This window comes from Aquarana catesbeiana, linkage group LG04 (assembly GCF_042186555.1).
Source record: "Aquarana catesbeiana isolate 2022-GZ linkage group LG04, ASM4218655v1, whole genome shotgun sequence".
In the NCBI taxonomy this organism is placed as follows: domain Eukaryota; kingdom Metazoa; phylum Chordata; class Amphibia; order Anura; family Ranidae; genus Aquarana; species Aquarana catesbeiana.
The window spans coordinates 366,123,962-366,141,007 of NC_133327.1; the positions used below are offsets into that span (position 1 = coordinate 366,123,962).

Genomic DNA, 17,046 nt, shown 5'->3' on the forward strand with positions numbered 1-17,046 from the left:
GAGAGGTGGCCAAACTTCTGCAAATATCGCCATTGCTATCTGACCAGAAGTGGGAGCGGGTGCCTGTCAAAACATTGTACCGGCTACCCCCTCCCCCCAAAAATGCCAAATGTGGCAGTGGAGGGGGAGGATGTAAACAAGCAAAACTTCCTCTTTTGGGTGTAGTTCCGCTTTAAAGTTTAGGGAAGGGGTAAAACTCCTGTAAGGTTATTTTTTGCCCTCTGGGTACCATTGGGGAAATTTCCCTTCACTCCTGTCCCAGCAACACAACAGGATGTTAGAAGAAATCTCCGAAAGTGTGTGACATTCCCCTCTTAGATAGGTGTCCCTGTAATGAAGGTATCTTTTGGAAAATATAACCTCACCTCTTGTTCTGGGGACAGCTCACTCGTCACTTTCTGTTGTGCTAACAATGATCACCAGTATAAATAGAGGGTGAATATCCTCAATGGGAACACAGAAAGTATTAAAAACTTGGCAAAGGGTGTAAATCTTTTACTACTTTATCCAAAACTTAAAAAAAGAGACAAACTTTCCAAAAAAAGGATGTCCTTGCTTTAGAGAGATTTCCTCTTGTTTCCTGCTGTGTCTCTGGAAATTAAGTGAGGGAAATCCCCCCAGTGGGACACATTCCCTACTCTGAAGATCTACAATTATTTAAGAGGTGTTGTAGGTTCTTAGGTGAAATTTTGATGTAAGCTGTCATAGAATCCAGATACAATGCCTGTCTGGATTTTCCTGCATTAGCTACTAATTTTCCAAGGGTAGTCTCCAGTATATAGAAAGATCACCAACACATTTGCCTAGAGTAGATGATAATGAATGTAAACAAAAGCATTGAAGGTGAATTACTAAAGAATCTATTGCCTGTCATTTATTATTATTGCATGTCATTTATTAACATACATTTTTTTTTTTAACACTTATTTTGTCAATTTTTACATTTGAATTTTCATTGAGGAGCCTTTGAGCCCCTGATCTTGCGAGATCATGAGCTCAAATCCCACTTCTATTACACATCGCAGCCATTCACTGTGTACTTCATTCACTTCTCTTTTCCATCAGGAAAGAGAAATGAAATTGCTAATAAACAGGTTCTCCTCTGAGAGCTTTATACATGGCAAACAACCATGATGTGTAAAGGCAGGCCAGATTGCACTTTAATAAACATACACATATATTTGCAAAATTGGTATCCTCAGATATAGCAAATGTGTTTTAAACCTGTAGTTATCCTTTAACTACAATTATTGCACCCATGTGATTAATTAAAGCAGTGTTAAACCCAAAACAAAAAATGTATTATATTGCAGGTTTACCAATCATTAGAAGATTCTTCATCAGTTTTCTTTTCTTTGGCTTTTTCCCCTCTGTTCTCACCTGGTGATCTGGCCAGTAATGCCACGTACACACAGCCGGACTTGCCAACGGGCCAAACTCCGTCGGCATTTCCGACGGAGAGATTTAGAACATGTTCTATATCTGAGTCCCTCAGAAATGCTGACAGAAAAAGTCAGATGGGGCATACACACGGTCGGAATGTCTGGCCGAAAGCTCCCATCAGACTTTTTCTGTCGGGAAGTCTGGCCGCATGTATCAGTTACAGCAACAGTTGGGAATTGGGAACTCTTGGGAACTCTTGGGAATGAAGGTATTACATGAACAAATAAAAGCTGATCATTCTAATCGACCCTGCCTGTGGTAAATGGTTTGCCTCCATGTAAAGTGATACATTGTGCTAGATGGCTTGTGCTTTTGAAAAACTCGCTGGCTGGATCACCAGATGAAAACAAAAGAAAGAAAGCCTAAAAAGGAAAACGAATGCAGTCATCACATCTAAGAATTGGTAAATTGCAATATAATAAATGTTTGCATTGGGTTTAATATCTCTTTAATATGGTTAGGCTTAAAACATATTAAAGTGATTGTTTTGTATTAAAGTCCAGTGTGTGTATATATATATATATATAGATATATATATATATATCTATATATATATATACACTGTATATTTATCAAATGTCACTGGTTATATATTTTACAATTTCTTGTCATGTCTAGCCTGGTTTGATGACAAAAAAAGGTTTCTTACAGCCCTGAGCTTATTCCCTTAGTTTATATTTAATTAATGGGCATGGTAGACAAAAAAAAATGTAGATATGTCAAGATGTCTACTTGCGTTACCACTAATTTATAATGATGAATTATTAATATGTTTAATGTGTTTTTTTATATTTTTTTTTTTTTTTTACTGTACTACAGTACATTTTCTTATATACCAATGTGGTATTGGAAGCAAAATTAAAATGATGGTTTGTATTTTGTTTTCTATTTTTTTTTTCAATTTTAAAGGTGGACACATAATACCCATATGCACATACCTTAAAGTTTAATCTACATATAGGATTTTAAATGCTCATTAGCATGAGGTTAACTCCTTGCTGACATTTGCCTTATTTGGAATACCTCTTTTCAAAATTAAGCTTTTAGGAGCAGAATTTAAAAAAAATATGTAAATGTGCTGTTCTGTTTTTCCCCATGGGACTAATTATTAAAAAAGGTGACACATGAAGAACTAACTTATCAGGATGTATTTGTCATTGTTTTGGAAAATTTACTGAATAGCTTTAAGGTCCCCACAAGCCTTGTACACACTGCTCCATGTTTTCCAGTAAGCCCACAGCATGCTCGATAAATTATTTTCTGATGTTTAAAAGATGATGACATGTCCAGTCTAACCAAAGTATGAGTGGTCTTCCTATAGCTGTATGACATACCATATTTTTCATTTACTGTTTTGTTTTCTGTTTTGATTTTAGTTTGTTATGAATGTAGGTATTATTGTTACAAGTCCCTAAATAGGCCCTTATATTTCCCTTCAGGCTAGAGATGAAGATGGACATGGTGAAAATTTTCCCCAGCAACACTATGCTAAGGAAACTCCAAGACTTGCCTTCAAGAATAACTGCGAACTACTTGTAAGAATAATAATTTTTAAACAAGTCGAGATTGTTACTTTAGCACAGTGTAAATGCTTGTATTTTCTTAAAGTAAAGGTATAGATTAAAGAGCAACTCCACCTAAATGCATTCCTCATTTTCAGGATCAGTAGCAATGGGCTCGCTCCCATGCCAGGACTTTACAAATGTCCAGGAGCTAGTCACAGACATCTCTTTCCACTCACAGCACATTGTTTTCTAGGTGTTAATATGGAGACTCTGCTATGGTGTGCAGGTCACAAAAGTAACCCAGAGGTTTTTTAATAAAGAGAAAAGGAAACTTGGCCTATCTCAGCCATATAGGGAATTGGACTCCAGAACAACATACTCAAAGAAGTGCTGGGAATTTTTAAACTTCCATGTGTGGTCAGATGAAGGAAAACTTCAAACAAGCTTAATAGTTCTAGCGAAGCAGCTCCAACATCCCTCGATGGGCACCCAACATTAGCTCAAACTATAGAAATACAAAAAGCAGTACCAGACTAAAACTGGATAAAAGAATAAAAGTCTTATAAAAAAAATACAATTAAAATAATTTTACTTTTTTAAAACAATAATTCAATTATATAGGGAGGTGGGGCAGTTTGGGCGCTGCCCCATTCTACAGAAAGTGGAAAAAAATGTTTTAGATGGAGTTGCTCTTTAAATTAGTATAATATATATATATATATATATATATATATATATATATATATATATATATATATATAAACCATTGATATATTCTATGTTATACTTTCTATCTTGTATAATATCCATGTGCTTTATAGCTAAATTGGATCTCAGCAATATTTATCCTTGTCTTAAAATAAATGATTGGATTGGGTACATGGGTACATAAGATATGTCGAATCATGAAAGAAATAGATAATGTTCACTTAATAAAGTGAACGTTCATTGATCTTAGTACATAAGGTGAAGTTGTGTTGACTTCAATCAACCAAACACATACTAGCAAAAATCCATTTTTTTCTTTCTGTCATTCCATTGAAATAGCTTCACCTTATTTACTTACAAAGTGAACATACACATTTCAAAGGGAAAAACACTTACTTCTATGTTTACTTTTTTTCTCCAAATTCTGAATTAGGGCTGGTTCACACTGCTGCAGTGCAGGAACCCTGCAAATCCACTGCGGGTTCCCGCATCGCATGTTTCCCGGAGGCAGTTCACACTGCTCTATGCGTGAACACCCATGCGATCCGATTCTGCTGCGGACAAAAAAAAAGGCCCTGTGCGAGTTTGATGTGAATTCAGCCATACAATCTTTATGGCTGAAATCCCATCGGACAGAGATAGCATGGAATTTCCACTGCAGTGCGATGCAAATCACATCCGATCTCTGACATTGCACCAGTGTGAACCAGCCCTTAATGTTTAGAAGTCAATTTCAATGTGTGAACTGAAAGGTGACATAAAAAAGAAAGGATTCCTTTTCTTTTTTGGCATAATATAGAAGTTATCATTTTGCAGCAAAAAAGAAAATGCAGACTTGCTTTAAACATGCATTTATACAAGAAAAGACAAAGTATATGTCTGGCCTATAAACACAAATGCAGGGATAGTTCTTAGTTATTTTTGGATAGAAGAACCATTAAAAGAGGTATATGAGATCTGCTCTCTTTTGTGAATCATACTTACGTTGCTGGATGCTGCATCTGTTCCCGCCGGCTCTAAGGCAGAGAACCGATCAACCAAACACCTCCGAACACTCGGTTCTCACAGCTCCCTGCCCCACCGTGCTCACTGGAGCACCGGGCTGTGAAGGGGGCAGGAGTGGCTGCCAGTTCAGGCTCTCAGTGGCTTGCTGAGAACCTGAGCCAGGTGACAGTCCAGGCATGTGGGCAGGTCCTGACCATATGGTTGCAATCCTTCCCAAGCCTGGACTGGCTCTGTGCCAACTTCAGCCCGCTGTCTGCTAAAAAACGAACTACACTCCTGTGATCCACCGGAGAAGTACAGCCAAATGAGCTTTAAAAACCTGACATGGATCATTTATAAAAAATTTTAAAAAAGCTATTGTGTTGGAACAGTAAGGGAATTCAAAAAGGTAGTGCATTAAAACTTGCTTTATTTAGTAACAAAATGCATTGGTCAGTAGTGTAAATGACTTACAACACACTTTATAAACTTTTCATTGGGAAAAGCCTGGAGTGCCTTTAGTGAAAGTTGCATATCAAAGTGAACAACAGACCAAGAGATAAGCAGCCAAAGTTATGTGCAAATCCTAATTTGAACTCATTTTGCTCAGTCTGCCACCTGAATCTCCCTATTGGTCTTTTCATGTGATGAGTGGTCTTATTGACCAGTAGGGGTTTGGGGCAAGCTTGACTTTTACAGGGAAAGTTACGATTTTATCTATAACTTCAGCTGCCTATATATTTGGCTCTACTGAATATTTGACATGCATTTTCCACTGAAGGTAACATGCATTTTTTCAGTCTGAATTTCTTAGGTTTTTGAAAAGTTTATCTTACACAAGGCAAAGGTGATGACAGGAGAAGAGGTGGTGAAGCAGAAGGAGGAACAGATGCTGGATAATGCAGACAGCAGGGACAGCAGACAGTGTGAAGGAGTGGATGCAGGTGAAAGCCAGGGATAGGTGAGCAAACGCCACAGAGAGGCAAACAAGTAGCTGTGTAGACCAAAGCCGTAAGTAAGTGGCACCAAGTCAGTACACATTGAGTATGGTCGAAAGTGGGCTGGGTCATACACACACGTGTTTATAATCTATGTCAGGAGGCAGAGAGTAATTGAATAAGTTAAGGTTGGCACACAAGTGGATAAATTATGGAAGTCCAAGTCAGGAATCTGGGTCAGAACCAAAACAACACAGAAGATATCTTTAACTCTATACTAAGCATGGAAGTAGGATGGAGACACTTTTTTAAAGCTTGGAGCAGCAGATGGGCCAATCAGAGGAGCCTTCTGCAAGTTAGCCTATGAGAGGTGTTGCCTAGCAACAGGGAAACCTGGTGGAATAGACTTGTCGGTGCAGGTGTTTAGAGCAGGTAGAACGTGTGTTTTTCTCTACAACATTGAGGCATTTTGTAAAATTAAGACCAGTTGGGTGAAATATTGTAAAATAAAATGTAGCAAAATATAACAATGCAGTTTTATTGAAATGCATAAAGTTGTATTCTTATATTTTTTGTTCTAAATTAATGAGTTTTATTGTAATAACAAAATACAAACTTTAGATATGATATGTTTTCACCTTAATGCCATTCAAACTCATTTGAACAGCAGTTGTTTAAAGCATATCTAAACTCAAAACCAAAAAAGTAATGTATTTCAGTTTACTAGTCCTTAGGTGGCTGAATTTGGTTTTCCTTCTTAGACTTTATTTCCTTTTATTTTCACCTGGTAATCCAGCCAGTAGTACAACTCCTGTCATGTGGTGGCCACCCGCACACCTCCACTGCATCTATGGAGGAACAGTGTATCCGCCCTTGCACAGCAACATTTTCAACTTTGTTAGATGGGCTATTTCGATTTAGATGGACTTTACATGAGTGAATCACAAATATAAAGAAGAACTAAACCCATCAATTTAACCAAATCCTAAAACAGTTACATCCAAAGCATGCCGTAGATGATAACTGCCACAGTTGCTTGTGCTCTTAACCGAACTGTCAAGCCATCAAAAGCTAGTGTCCTAATTGGTCATATGTGTAGCACCATTGCAACTGCAGATCACACAAAGGCTAAAATGGCAGGTTTCAATACTGTAAAGGATAGGAGGGCTTCATTTCACTTTAGGCTTAACTCCAGCTAACATATTTTAACTGGTGCACAGGGCCGGCACCAGCATAAGGCGGGTTAGGCAGCCGCCTTAGGGCGCCAGGCAGGCGGAGGCGGTAAAATTGGACACTGATTCCCTATTGGCCAACTATCTCGCATTTTTGCTAGGCATTCCGCCCCAACTGAGGGCTCACTGCTGAGCTGTGTCCCAGGAATGAGCACGGCCACCCACATCCATTGCCATATCAACAGGCAGCGCAGCGCAGGCATTTTAGTAGAGTGTGCTGGATGGGGGACAATGATTGGAGAAATAAGTGGGTTTGCTGGAAGGGGGGGGGGATTGTTGATATAGGTGGGTGTGCTGGATGGGGGGTGATTGGAGACATAGGTGGGTGTGCTGGATGGGGGGGTGATTGGAGACATAGGTGGGTGTGCTGGATGGGGGGGTGATTGGAGACATAGGTGGGTGTGCTGGATGGAGGGGTGATTGGAGACATAGGTGGGTGTGCTGGATGGGGGGGTGTGATTGGAGACATAGGTGGGTGTGCTGGATGGGGGGGTGATTGGAGACATAGGTGGGTGTGCTGGATGGGGGGGTGATTGGAGACATAGGTGGGTGTGCTGGATGGGGGGGGGATTGGAGACATAGGTGGGTGTGCTGGAAAGGGGTGGTGATTGGAGACATAGGTGGGTGTGTTGGATGGGGGCTGATTGGAGACATAGGTGGGTGTGCTGGAAAGGGGTGGTGATTGGAGACATAGGTGGGTGTGCTGGATGGGGGGGTGATTGGAGACATAGGTGGGTGTGCTGTACAGGGAGTGATTGGAGACATAGGTGAGTGTGCTGGATAGGGGGGTGATTGGAGACATAGGTGGGTGTGCTGGATGGGGAGGTGATTGGAGACATAGGTGGGTGTGCTGGATGGGGGGGTAATTGGAGACATAGGTGGGTGTGCTGGATGGGGGGGAGATTGGAGACATAGGTGGGTGTGCTGGATGGGGGCTGATTGAAGACATAGGTGGGTGTGCTGGAAAGGGGTGGTGATTGGAGACATAGGTGGGTGTGCTGGATGGGGGGGGGTGATTGGAGACATAGGTGGGTGTGCTGTACAGGGAGTGATTGGAGACATAGGTGAGTGTGCTTGATAGGGGGGTGATTGGAGACATAGGTGGGTGTGCTGGATGGGGGGGTGATTGGAGACATAGATGGGTGTGCTGGATGGGGGGGTGATTGGAGACATAGGTGGGTGTGCTGTACAGGGAGTGATTGGAGACATAGGTGGGTGTGCTGGAAAGGGGTGGTGATTGGAGACATAGGTGGGTGTGCTGGATGGGGGGGTGATTGGAGACATAGGTGGGTGTGCTGTACAGGGAGTGATTGGAGACATAGGTGAGTGTGCTGGATAGGGGGGTGATTGGAGACATAGGTGGGTGTGCTGGATGGGGGGGGTGATTGGAGACATAGGTGGGTGTGCTGGATGGGGGGGTGATTGGAGACATAGGTGGGTGTGCTGGATGGGGGGGGAGATTGGAGACATAGGTGGGTGTGCTGGATGGGGGCTGATTGGAGACATAGGTGGGTGTGCTGTACAGGGAGTGATTGGAGACATAGGTGAGTGTGCTGGATAGGGGGGTGATTGGAGACATAGGTGGGTGTGCTGGATGGGGGGGTGATTGGAGACATAGGTGGGTGTGCTGGATGGGGGGGTGATTGGAGACATAGGTGGGTGTGCTGGATGGGGGGGGAGATTGGAGACATAGGTGGGTGTGCTGGATGGGGGCTGATTGGAGACATAGGTGGGTGTGCTGGAAAGGGGTGGTGATTGGAGACATAGGTGGGTGTGCTGGATGGGGGGGTGATTGGAGACATAGGTGGGTGTGCTGTACAGGGAGTGATTGGAGACATAGGTGAGTGTGCTGGATAGGGGGGTGATTGGAGACATAGGTGGGTGTGCTGGATGGGGGGGGTAATTGGAGACATAGGTATATGTGCTGGATGGGGGGGTGATTGGAGACATAGGTGGGTGTGCTGGATCGGGAGGGTAATTGGAGACATAGGTGGGTGTGCTGGATTCAAGAAATAGATTCAAGAAATAGATGGGTGTGCTGGATGGGGGGGGGTGATTAGAGACATAGATGGGTGTTCTGGATGGGGGGATGATTGGAGACATAGGTGGGTGTGCTGGATGGGGGGGTGATTGGAGACATAGGTGGGTGTGCTTGATGGGGGGGTTGATTGGAGACATAGGGGGGTGTGCTGGATGGAGGGGGGTGATTGGAGGCATAGGTGGGTGTGCTGGATGGGGATGGGAGGGTGATTGGAGCCATCATATGTGGGTGTGCTGGATGGGGGGAAGGGAGGATTGGAGACAAAGGTGGGTGTGCTGGTTGTGCTGGTTGGGGGAAGGGGGGGGGGGTGATTGGAACCATAGGTATGGGAAGGGGGGGTGTGCTGGATGGAAGTGGGGTGATTCAATAAATAGATTGGTGTGCTGGATGGGGGGGGTAATTAGAGACATAGATGGGTGTTCTGGATGGGGGGATGATTGGAGACATAGGTGGGTGTGCTGGATGGGGGGGCTGATTGGAGACATAAGTGGGTGTGCTGGATGGGGAGGGGTGATTGGAGACATAGGTGGGTGTGCTGGATGGGGAGGGGTGATTGGAGACATAGGTGGGTGTGCTGGATGGGGGGGTGATTGGAGACATAGGTGGGTGTGCTGGATGGGGGGGGGTGATTGGAGACATAGGTGGGTGTGCTGGATGGGGGGGTTTGATTGGAGACATAGGGGGGTGTGCTGGATGGAGGGGGGTGATTGGAGGCATAGGTGGGTGTGCTGGATGGGGATGGGAGGGTGATTGGAGCCATCATATGTGGGTGTTCTGGATGGGGGGAAGGGAGGATTGGAGACAAAGGTGGGTGTGCTGGTTGTGCTGGTTGGGGGAAGGGGGGGGTGATTGGAACCATAGGTATGGGAAGGGGGGGTGATTAGAGTCATAGGTGTGCTGAAAGGGGGAATGACCATGGTAAGCACACCTGTGAATGGTAAATGGTTTGTCTCAATCTTCTAAGTGTTACTTTTGCTGGGCAGCTTGGTCGATTATAGCAGAGCTAAACCTTCCTGCATGGGCAGGATTCGATCATCCTAGGGACCATGCCGGCAATGTTATCTGAGCTGTGCATGTGCAGCTCAGTTTACATTCTGGAGTGGATAGCAAGTGACAGTTAGATGCAGGGCCGGGACAAGGGGTGGGCAGGAGGGGCAGCTGCCCTGGGCACTGTGGTATAATGTGAGGTGGTGGGGGCACCACAAGGAGATTGGGGGGAGGGAATTTGTGTTGAGAGGGGGAATTTTAGAGGGGTGGCAGGGGGTAAGAATTGTTCTAGGAAAAGCTGGGTAGGTGTGCTAGGAGTAGTGATTTGGGGGGGGGGGGGTTGTGTTGAAGGGGAGATGGGTGAAGAGGATTTATGCTAATATCAGATTTTTTGGAGGGGCGGTAACTTGTGCTAGTAGGGTTGATTGGGGGTATTTGTGTTAGGAGGGGGGAATTGGAGTGGGGGGTATTTGTGCTTGGAGGGGAAATGTGAAGAGTAGAGGATTTGTGCAAGGAGGGGGGAGGTTTTTTTGGGGGGATTTGTGCTGGGGGCATATAGGGTAAGATGATTTGAGCTGGGGGGGTTGGATGGGGGGAAAGATTTAGGCCAGGAGGGAGGATGTCAGCAGGGGGCTTAGGAGTACAGGCATGCAGATTAGTGCTCGATTTTATGGTGGTGGGGGGGGATTTTTGCTAACACATATTTAAACATATTTGGGGGGGGCGCAATTTGGCATGTTCGCCCTGGGCTCCAGATGATCTTGTCCCTGCCCTGGTTAGGTGTATTTTATTGCAGAAGAGACAATGCATGTCTCTTCTCCAATAACGAGCCTGTCTGTTCACAGTTTGTGACAGTGGAACTTTAGTTCTGCTTTAAAGTAAGTTGTTGAAAAATAACAGACTCACCGGCTAGCTCATCAGGTGTAATAAAGAATAAAAATGAACGCAGCCACCATATCTAAGAACTGGTAAGCTATGATTTAATACATTTTCTGTTTTAGGGTTTAGGTGTGCTTTATGTAATTTGTATAACCTGATAGAATGCTAGATTGTAGTTGACATGTTTTCTTAAATTGTATTCTGAACGAATGCATCAAAAGACTCCCTTGCCAGACAATAATGGCATATTATCTTAAAATATGGAGCATTTTAGCTGATCAATTAACAACTGGCAAACTGTATCATTTTGTATATTTCTTCGCTTCCGTAAAACAGTAATTTATCCTTTCAATGCCTAAATGCCCAGGCCAGATTTAGCAACAGAATTTTTTCTTTGGTAAAGTGACTACAAAGCCTGTTTTTTTGTTTCAATAGATTTTTTTTCTAAGATTTAACATAATGCAAACATTATCAAGCAAATGTCAAAAAATGGATGCACCCTCAAATATGGTCAAGGGCCACATTGTTGTAGTTAAGTACATACAAACCAAAAGAACCAAACCTGACAGGCTGGCCCTACCAAATAGAGCGACAGTTTACCAAGGGTGTAAAGCTTTCACACTGGGGCATTGGATGGTGTCGACGGTAAAGCGCCGCTATTTTTAGCGGCGCTTTGCCGCCATTTTTGCAGCCCCTTTTCGGGGGGCTTTTAACCCCCGCTAACAGCAGAAAAAAGGGTTGAAAGTGCCCGCAAAGCACTGCTGCAGAGGCGCTTTGCAGGTGGCGCTGCCCATTAATTTCATCATCATCAAAAAATCATCAAATCATACAGAAAATAAAAAAGGAGAAAGTAGAGGAAAGAAAGTCTAGAATTGGTCCCCTCAGTCCAGGCCCCCAACCACAAGGCATCCACAAAGTCTGTTTTTTACTAATATTATTATAGGCTGATAGATACATTTAACTTTTTTTCCTATGTTTTAATTTACTTAATATTTTCTAATATTCTAATCTAATAATTACAGTGTCAAAAGAGAAATATGGCCAAAGCTTTTTTTTGGGGCATACTTCTCTTTAGGGTCAAAGAAGTACACTTACTTTTGTTCTTTTTGTGACTCAAAGTCAGCTGTAGTGTGCTATTGCCTGCTTTCAGCTGACAGGACAGAGTCACACCATGCTCTGGAAGGATCCCAAAAATATTGTCGGGATCCATCTGGCTGGTTGCTTGATAGTGGGCTCTGACTTTCAGTGCTGAGAGCCAGAGCCATCTGTGCCTACCCCTTCCTCAGCCTGGTTCTTGGGTGAGGCAAAAAACAGAGTGATCAGAGGTCATGTGATCTCTCAGCTTTTGGCCTCAGAGGTGGTGTGGGATGGCTGCATCTTGAACTCTAGCATGTGATTACTGTCATCAATGGGGACCTTCAGTGACATCTTAAATTGAGAGCCAGCAGCTGCACTTATGGGTCCGTTTATAAAAGGTTTGCTGTACACATGTGACATACAAACGCACAGTCACAACAATCACCATATTTTGTTCAATATAATTTCCTATAATAGCCAGCACCATCCAGTGGCCATATCGCTGCACTTTCCTGAATGAGGTATTTCAAGAAATAAAAATGCATTATGGCCACTGGATGGTACAAGCGTAGGAAATAATCATATTAGGCAAAACACAGCACGTTTTTGGCTGTGTGAATGTTTTGCACATTATAAATAGAACCCTTAGTGTTGGCTGATTGCTCTCAACTTATACAATTATCCCCAGAATGGCACATCATGCTGAGGAATGTTTTATATACAGGTGGTGGGTGGGAAGGGGTTGCATAAATAATACTAGCAATAAAAATATTAATTCCATTTATTTTGCACACTTGATTCAGTGCCACACAAGTTATATTTTACTGTGACCGATCTGCATTCTATGGTATTTTAGTACGGTATTTTTTTGCTCATTTGCAATTTTTAAATCTCATCTCAGGAAGATTGAATGAGTCAGTGCAAAATTACGACGTACATCGGCGTGCGCCGGTCGGGAACCGGTTAAGTCTCATCTCAGGATGATTGAATGAGTCAGTACAAAATTACTCTTGCTCTTCCTAAAGATTATGGGGTTGATTTACTAAAGTCAAATAGACTGTGCACTTTGCAAAGTGCAGTTGCACTCTGCAAGAGCAGTTGCTCCAGAGCTTAGTAAATGAGCAGCATCTCTGCTGACCTCCATCATCCAATCACATGCAAACAAAATTACTGTTTTTTTTTTTTTTTTTTTATTATTATTATTATTTTCCTTGTGCATGATTGGGTATAATTTGCCAAATGAAGCTTTACCTCATTTGATAAGCTCTGGAGTAACTGCACCTGCAGAGTGCAACTGCACTTTGCAAAGTGCACAGGCAATTTGCCTTTAGTAAATCAACTCCATAATCTCTAGGAAGAGCAAGAGTAATTTTGCACTGACTCATTCAATCATCCTGAGATGAGACTTAACCGGTTCCCGACCAGCGCACGCCGATGTGCGTCGGCAGAATGGCACGGCTGGGCAAATGGGCGTACCCGTACGTCCCTTTAAATTTGCCACCGTGCCATTGCGTGCACACAGAGAGGACGAACGAGGAGATGCTGATGTAAACAAGCATCTCCCCGTTTTTCCTACTGACAGTGTCACTGATCTCTGCTCCCTGTGATCGGGAGCAGAGATCAGTGACATGTCACATGTAGCCACGCCCACCACAGTTAGAAACACTCCTCAGGACATACTTAACCCCTCCCTAGCCCCCTAGTGGTTAACTCATTCACTGCCAGTGTCATTTACACAGGAATCAGTGCATTTGTATAGCACTGATTGCTGGATAAATGACAATGGTCCCAAAAATGTGTCAAAAATGTCCGATGTGTTTGCCATAATGTCGCAGTCACGATAAAAATCGCTGATCGCTGCCATTACTAGTAAAAAAAAAATAATAATAATAAAAATGCCATAAAACTATTCCCTATTTTGTAAAAGTTATAACTTTTGCGCAAACCAATCAATAAACGCTTATTGCGATTTTTTTTTTTTACCAAAAATATGTTGAAGAATATGTATCGGCCTAAACTGAGGAAAAAAATGTTTTTTTTTATATTTTTTGGGGCATATTTATTATAGCAAAAAGTAAAAAATAATTAGTTTTTTTCAAAATTGTCGCTTTTTTTTTGTTTATAGCGCAAAAAATAAAAACCGCAGAGGCGATCAAATACCACCAAAAGAAAGCTGTATTTGTGGGGGAAAAAAGGACATCAATTTTGTTTGGGAGCCACATCGCACGACCGCACAATTGTCAGTTAAAGCGACGCAGTGCCGAATCGCAAAAATTGCTCTGGTCAGGAATGGGGAAAAATTCTTCCGGGGCTGAAGTGGTTAAACATTGCAAACGACATAGAACACATTCAATGTTTCATTTTCATTAAAGTGGTTCTAAAGTCAGAAGTTTTTTTATCCTAATGCATGCATTAGGTTAAAAAAAATCTGTGTGCTGCAGCCCCCCTCAGACCCCCTAATACTTACCTGAGCCCCATCTCGATCCAGCAATGTTGCACAAGAGTCTTGGCTGTCTGGGACTCTCCCTCCTCACTGGTTGAGACAGAAAGGTTTCTTCACAGTAAGAACAGTAACCTCCAGAGGTGGTTCTGGCCAGCTCAGTAGATTGCTTTAAGGATACTTTCACACTGAGGCGTGCGGGTGCTGGCGGTACAGCAGCGCTAAATATAGTGTCGCTTTACTGTCATTTTAGCAGCGCTAGCGGGGGCAGTTAAAATGGCTGCAGCCAGACTCAGTGGAGGGATTTCTGCAGCATATTTGTCAAGTACAGAATCACAGTATATATAAAATAATATGCAAAGTCTTTGGAGGGAAGCTTCAGAATGGCAAAGATGTTTTTATTACAGATTATGTGAGTAAACTGCAGTTCCTCTTTAAGGGTGATAGCAAAGCAGCAACTTTGTAGCAAAGATCTGTAATAGCTATTCATCTTTCTGCTTATTTTCCCTAGGAATTTGTAACTTGCTCCTGAGTTGCTGCTTTAGTTGGCTAAAATGCTTAAATCTAGGCAGCTACAAATTGATTTTGTGCAATGTTCTTCAATAGAGATGAGGTTCCAATTTGTTGTGACACAAGGGTTTACTCGAACTCTGGTTGTTCGCCGAACAGACAAACCAGCCAACTTTGGATTGTTGAGTTAACTTCTGGTTGCTGTAGGAAGTCATACATTTAGTGGCAGTAATACTACTAAAAATTAATGGAAGTGTTTTTTTTTTTCCTGAAAAATGGCTGTGCAAATATTGTGCAAATTGCAACGACCATTTTTTTATCTCTGCTTTCAAAAAATAAAAAAAAGTGTTAGGTTCTAATTAATTTTCTAGCAAAAATAATGCTGATTTTTAACAGTTTTTAAAAAAATGTTAAAATTGATTGATTATAACACTGATAAACAGTTTTTTTACATTATTGTTGCATTGGTACATGCCTCCCCTGGTAGTGCCCAGCTCCTCATGCCCTTTGTTTAACAATCCCTTGCCTGCTAGCGTGAAAATGGAGAGAACTGATTTTCAACCCCCTCCCCGTTGTCTATAATGGGTTTCACATTCTGCATATTTTTTAACATGTTCATCAAAGGCACTGATGGATTAAACAGACTCGCCCATCACTATTCTTTAGTTCCTTCATTGACGGTGCATTCAAACAGGTGATGAGTATACACTGTGAATTACAGTAGCATGAATCTATGGAATGAGCCCATATAATGCAGTGACAGGCTGACGGCGGACGCAGTTATCTGTGACTGTTCATACAGCCAGAGATTACCTGTGGTTAGGCTGTGTGAATAGTTATGGTTCTTGTCACTGTCAGTCTGTCATTGCATTGTATGTAGAAATCAATTAGCACCATTTCAATCACTAAATGCAACTTAAGCTGCTATGCACCAAGGGTCAATAGATCAAATCCCATAAAGACATATAACAATAAAAAGAGTGCAGCATTAAATAAATAAATAAATAAATAATGTCATTGCATTGCATGGGCTGAGCCGCAGCATCTCTTTGCACACCCATATTTCAGCTGCAGGAATCTGCAGTGTCTGTTAATCGCCTGTGTGACTGCACCATAAAGTAAGCAGTGTAAGCCTCAGTTCACATTAGATTCAGTGCGAATTCACAGCAAATTCGCTGTGGATTCTGCACCACATCAAAATTGCAACCCGTTCATGCAAACCGTTTGCGGAGTGTATGTTAAGGTAACGACATCCCAAAATCAGTTTGCAAAACGCAGTGTGATTTGCAGAATCAGATCGCGTTGGTGTTAGCACCCAATACGATCTGATTCTGGCACGGACAGAAAAAGGGTCCTGTGCGAGTTTGGTGCGAATGCGGTGCGATTTGAGCAATACAGTGCGATTCCTGTGCAAATTACATGGGATGTCCAGCACCGCATCAGTGTGAACCCGGGCTGAGTGTCTGAATTTTACTTTGTGCTAGCCTCTTGCAGTCTAAGTATAGAAGAGCACAGACTGGGGGAGGAAGAAGCAGCAGTTAGGTGTACTGCAGTACAAGGAGCATGCTGATAGACAGAGAGAGCAAAGAGACAGAAAGATGAGTTCATCAGCCTGCTGCTTTTCACTTTTCACTGGCCAAGCACAGGCTTGGGAAGGGACATGGTCTGTAAAGCTAGCCATATACAGTACAATTTTCTTTCCTGCAAGAAAATCACTCAATTTCCCCATCAACACAGTCAGCGTTGATGGGGGAATCCCTCCCACGGAGCTATTGAGTTCTCCTGGCGGGAGAGCACTTTCATACAGAGCTATTATGTCTATAGTTTAGTGTGCATTTTTTCATGTACTTTGCACATTTTTAAATCAGAATTTCCTTGGTTGATTTTAAACAATTTATTGTATAATTGCAGACAGCATTTAGGGCCCAGTTATCCCACTATACTGCATTATGCAAGTTACAGCTGTAACGCACATGAGTTGTGTTGCTGCCCTGTGGTGCCAATTCATTGGGAGCATTTTTATAAGCATTGTGGTGCAATTCAAGCCATTCCTTTTGAATGGACTGTTTAACACACTGCAATTCAATGCATGTGAACGCATGAAAACTTGTGCATGCAGCGCACAGCACTGTGGTGGTAACCAAGCAAATGCCAGTTTATTCCCATTAGATCAGTGAATTGTGTAATTCTATTTGTCTCTTTAAGTTACTATGCTTTGCTTTTTTCCTTATTTAATAAATTAGGCAGTGTTTATAACAAATTTTCTTCAGGATTTCTCTTGCTTTCTAAGAAATTGACATTC

At 42.5% G+C, this 17,046-nt stretch overlaps 1 protein-coding gene across 3 annotated transcripts in view; it reads left to right on the top strand.

Annotated features, from left to right (window-relative positions):
* Positions 1-17,046, top strand: part of SOBP (sine oculis binding protein homolog) — a 300,195-nt gene that overhangs the window by 226,156 nt on the left and 56,993 nt on the right. For all 3 annotated transcript variants that reach the window (XM_073627027.1, XM_073627029.1, XM_073627028.1), the window contains one exon: positions 2,883-2,978. In XM_073627027.1, the coding sequence (XP_073483128.1) occupies positions 2,883-2,978 (96 nt within the window). The remainder of the gene's footprint in view (positions 1-2,882; positions 2,979-17,046) is intronic.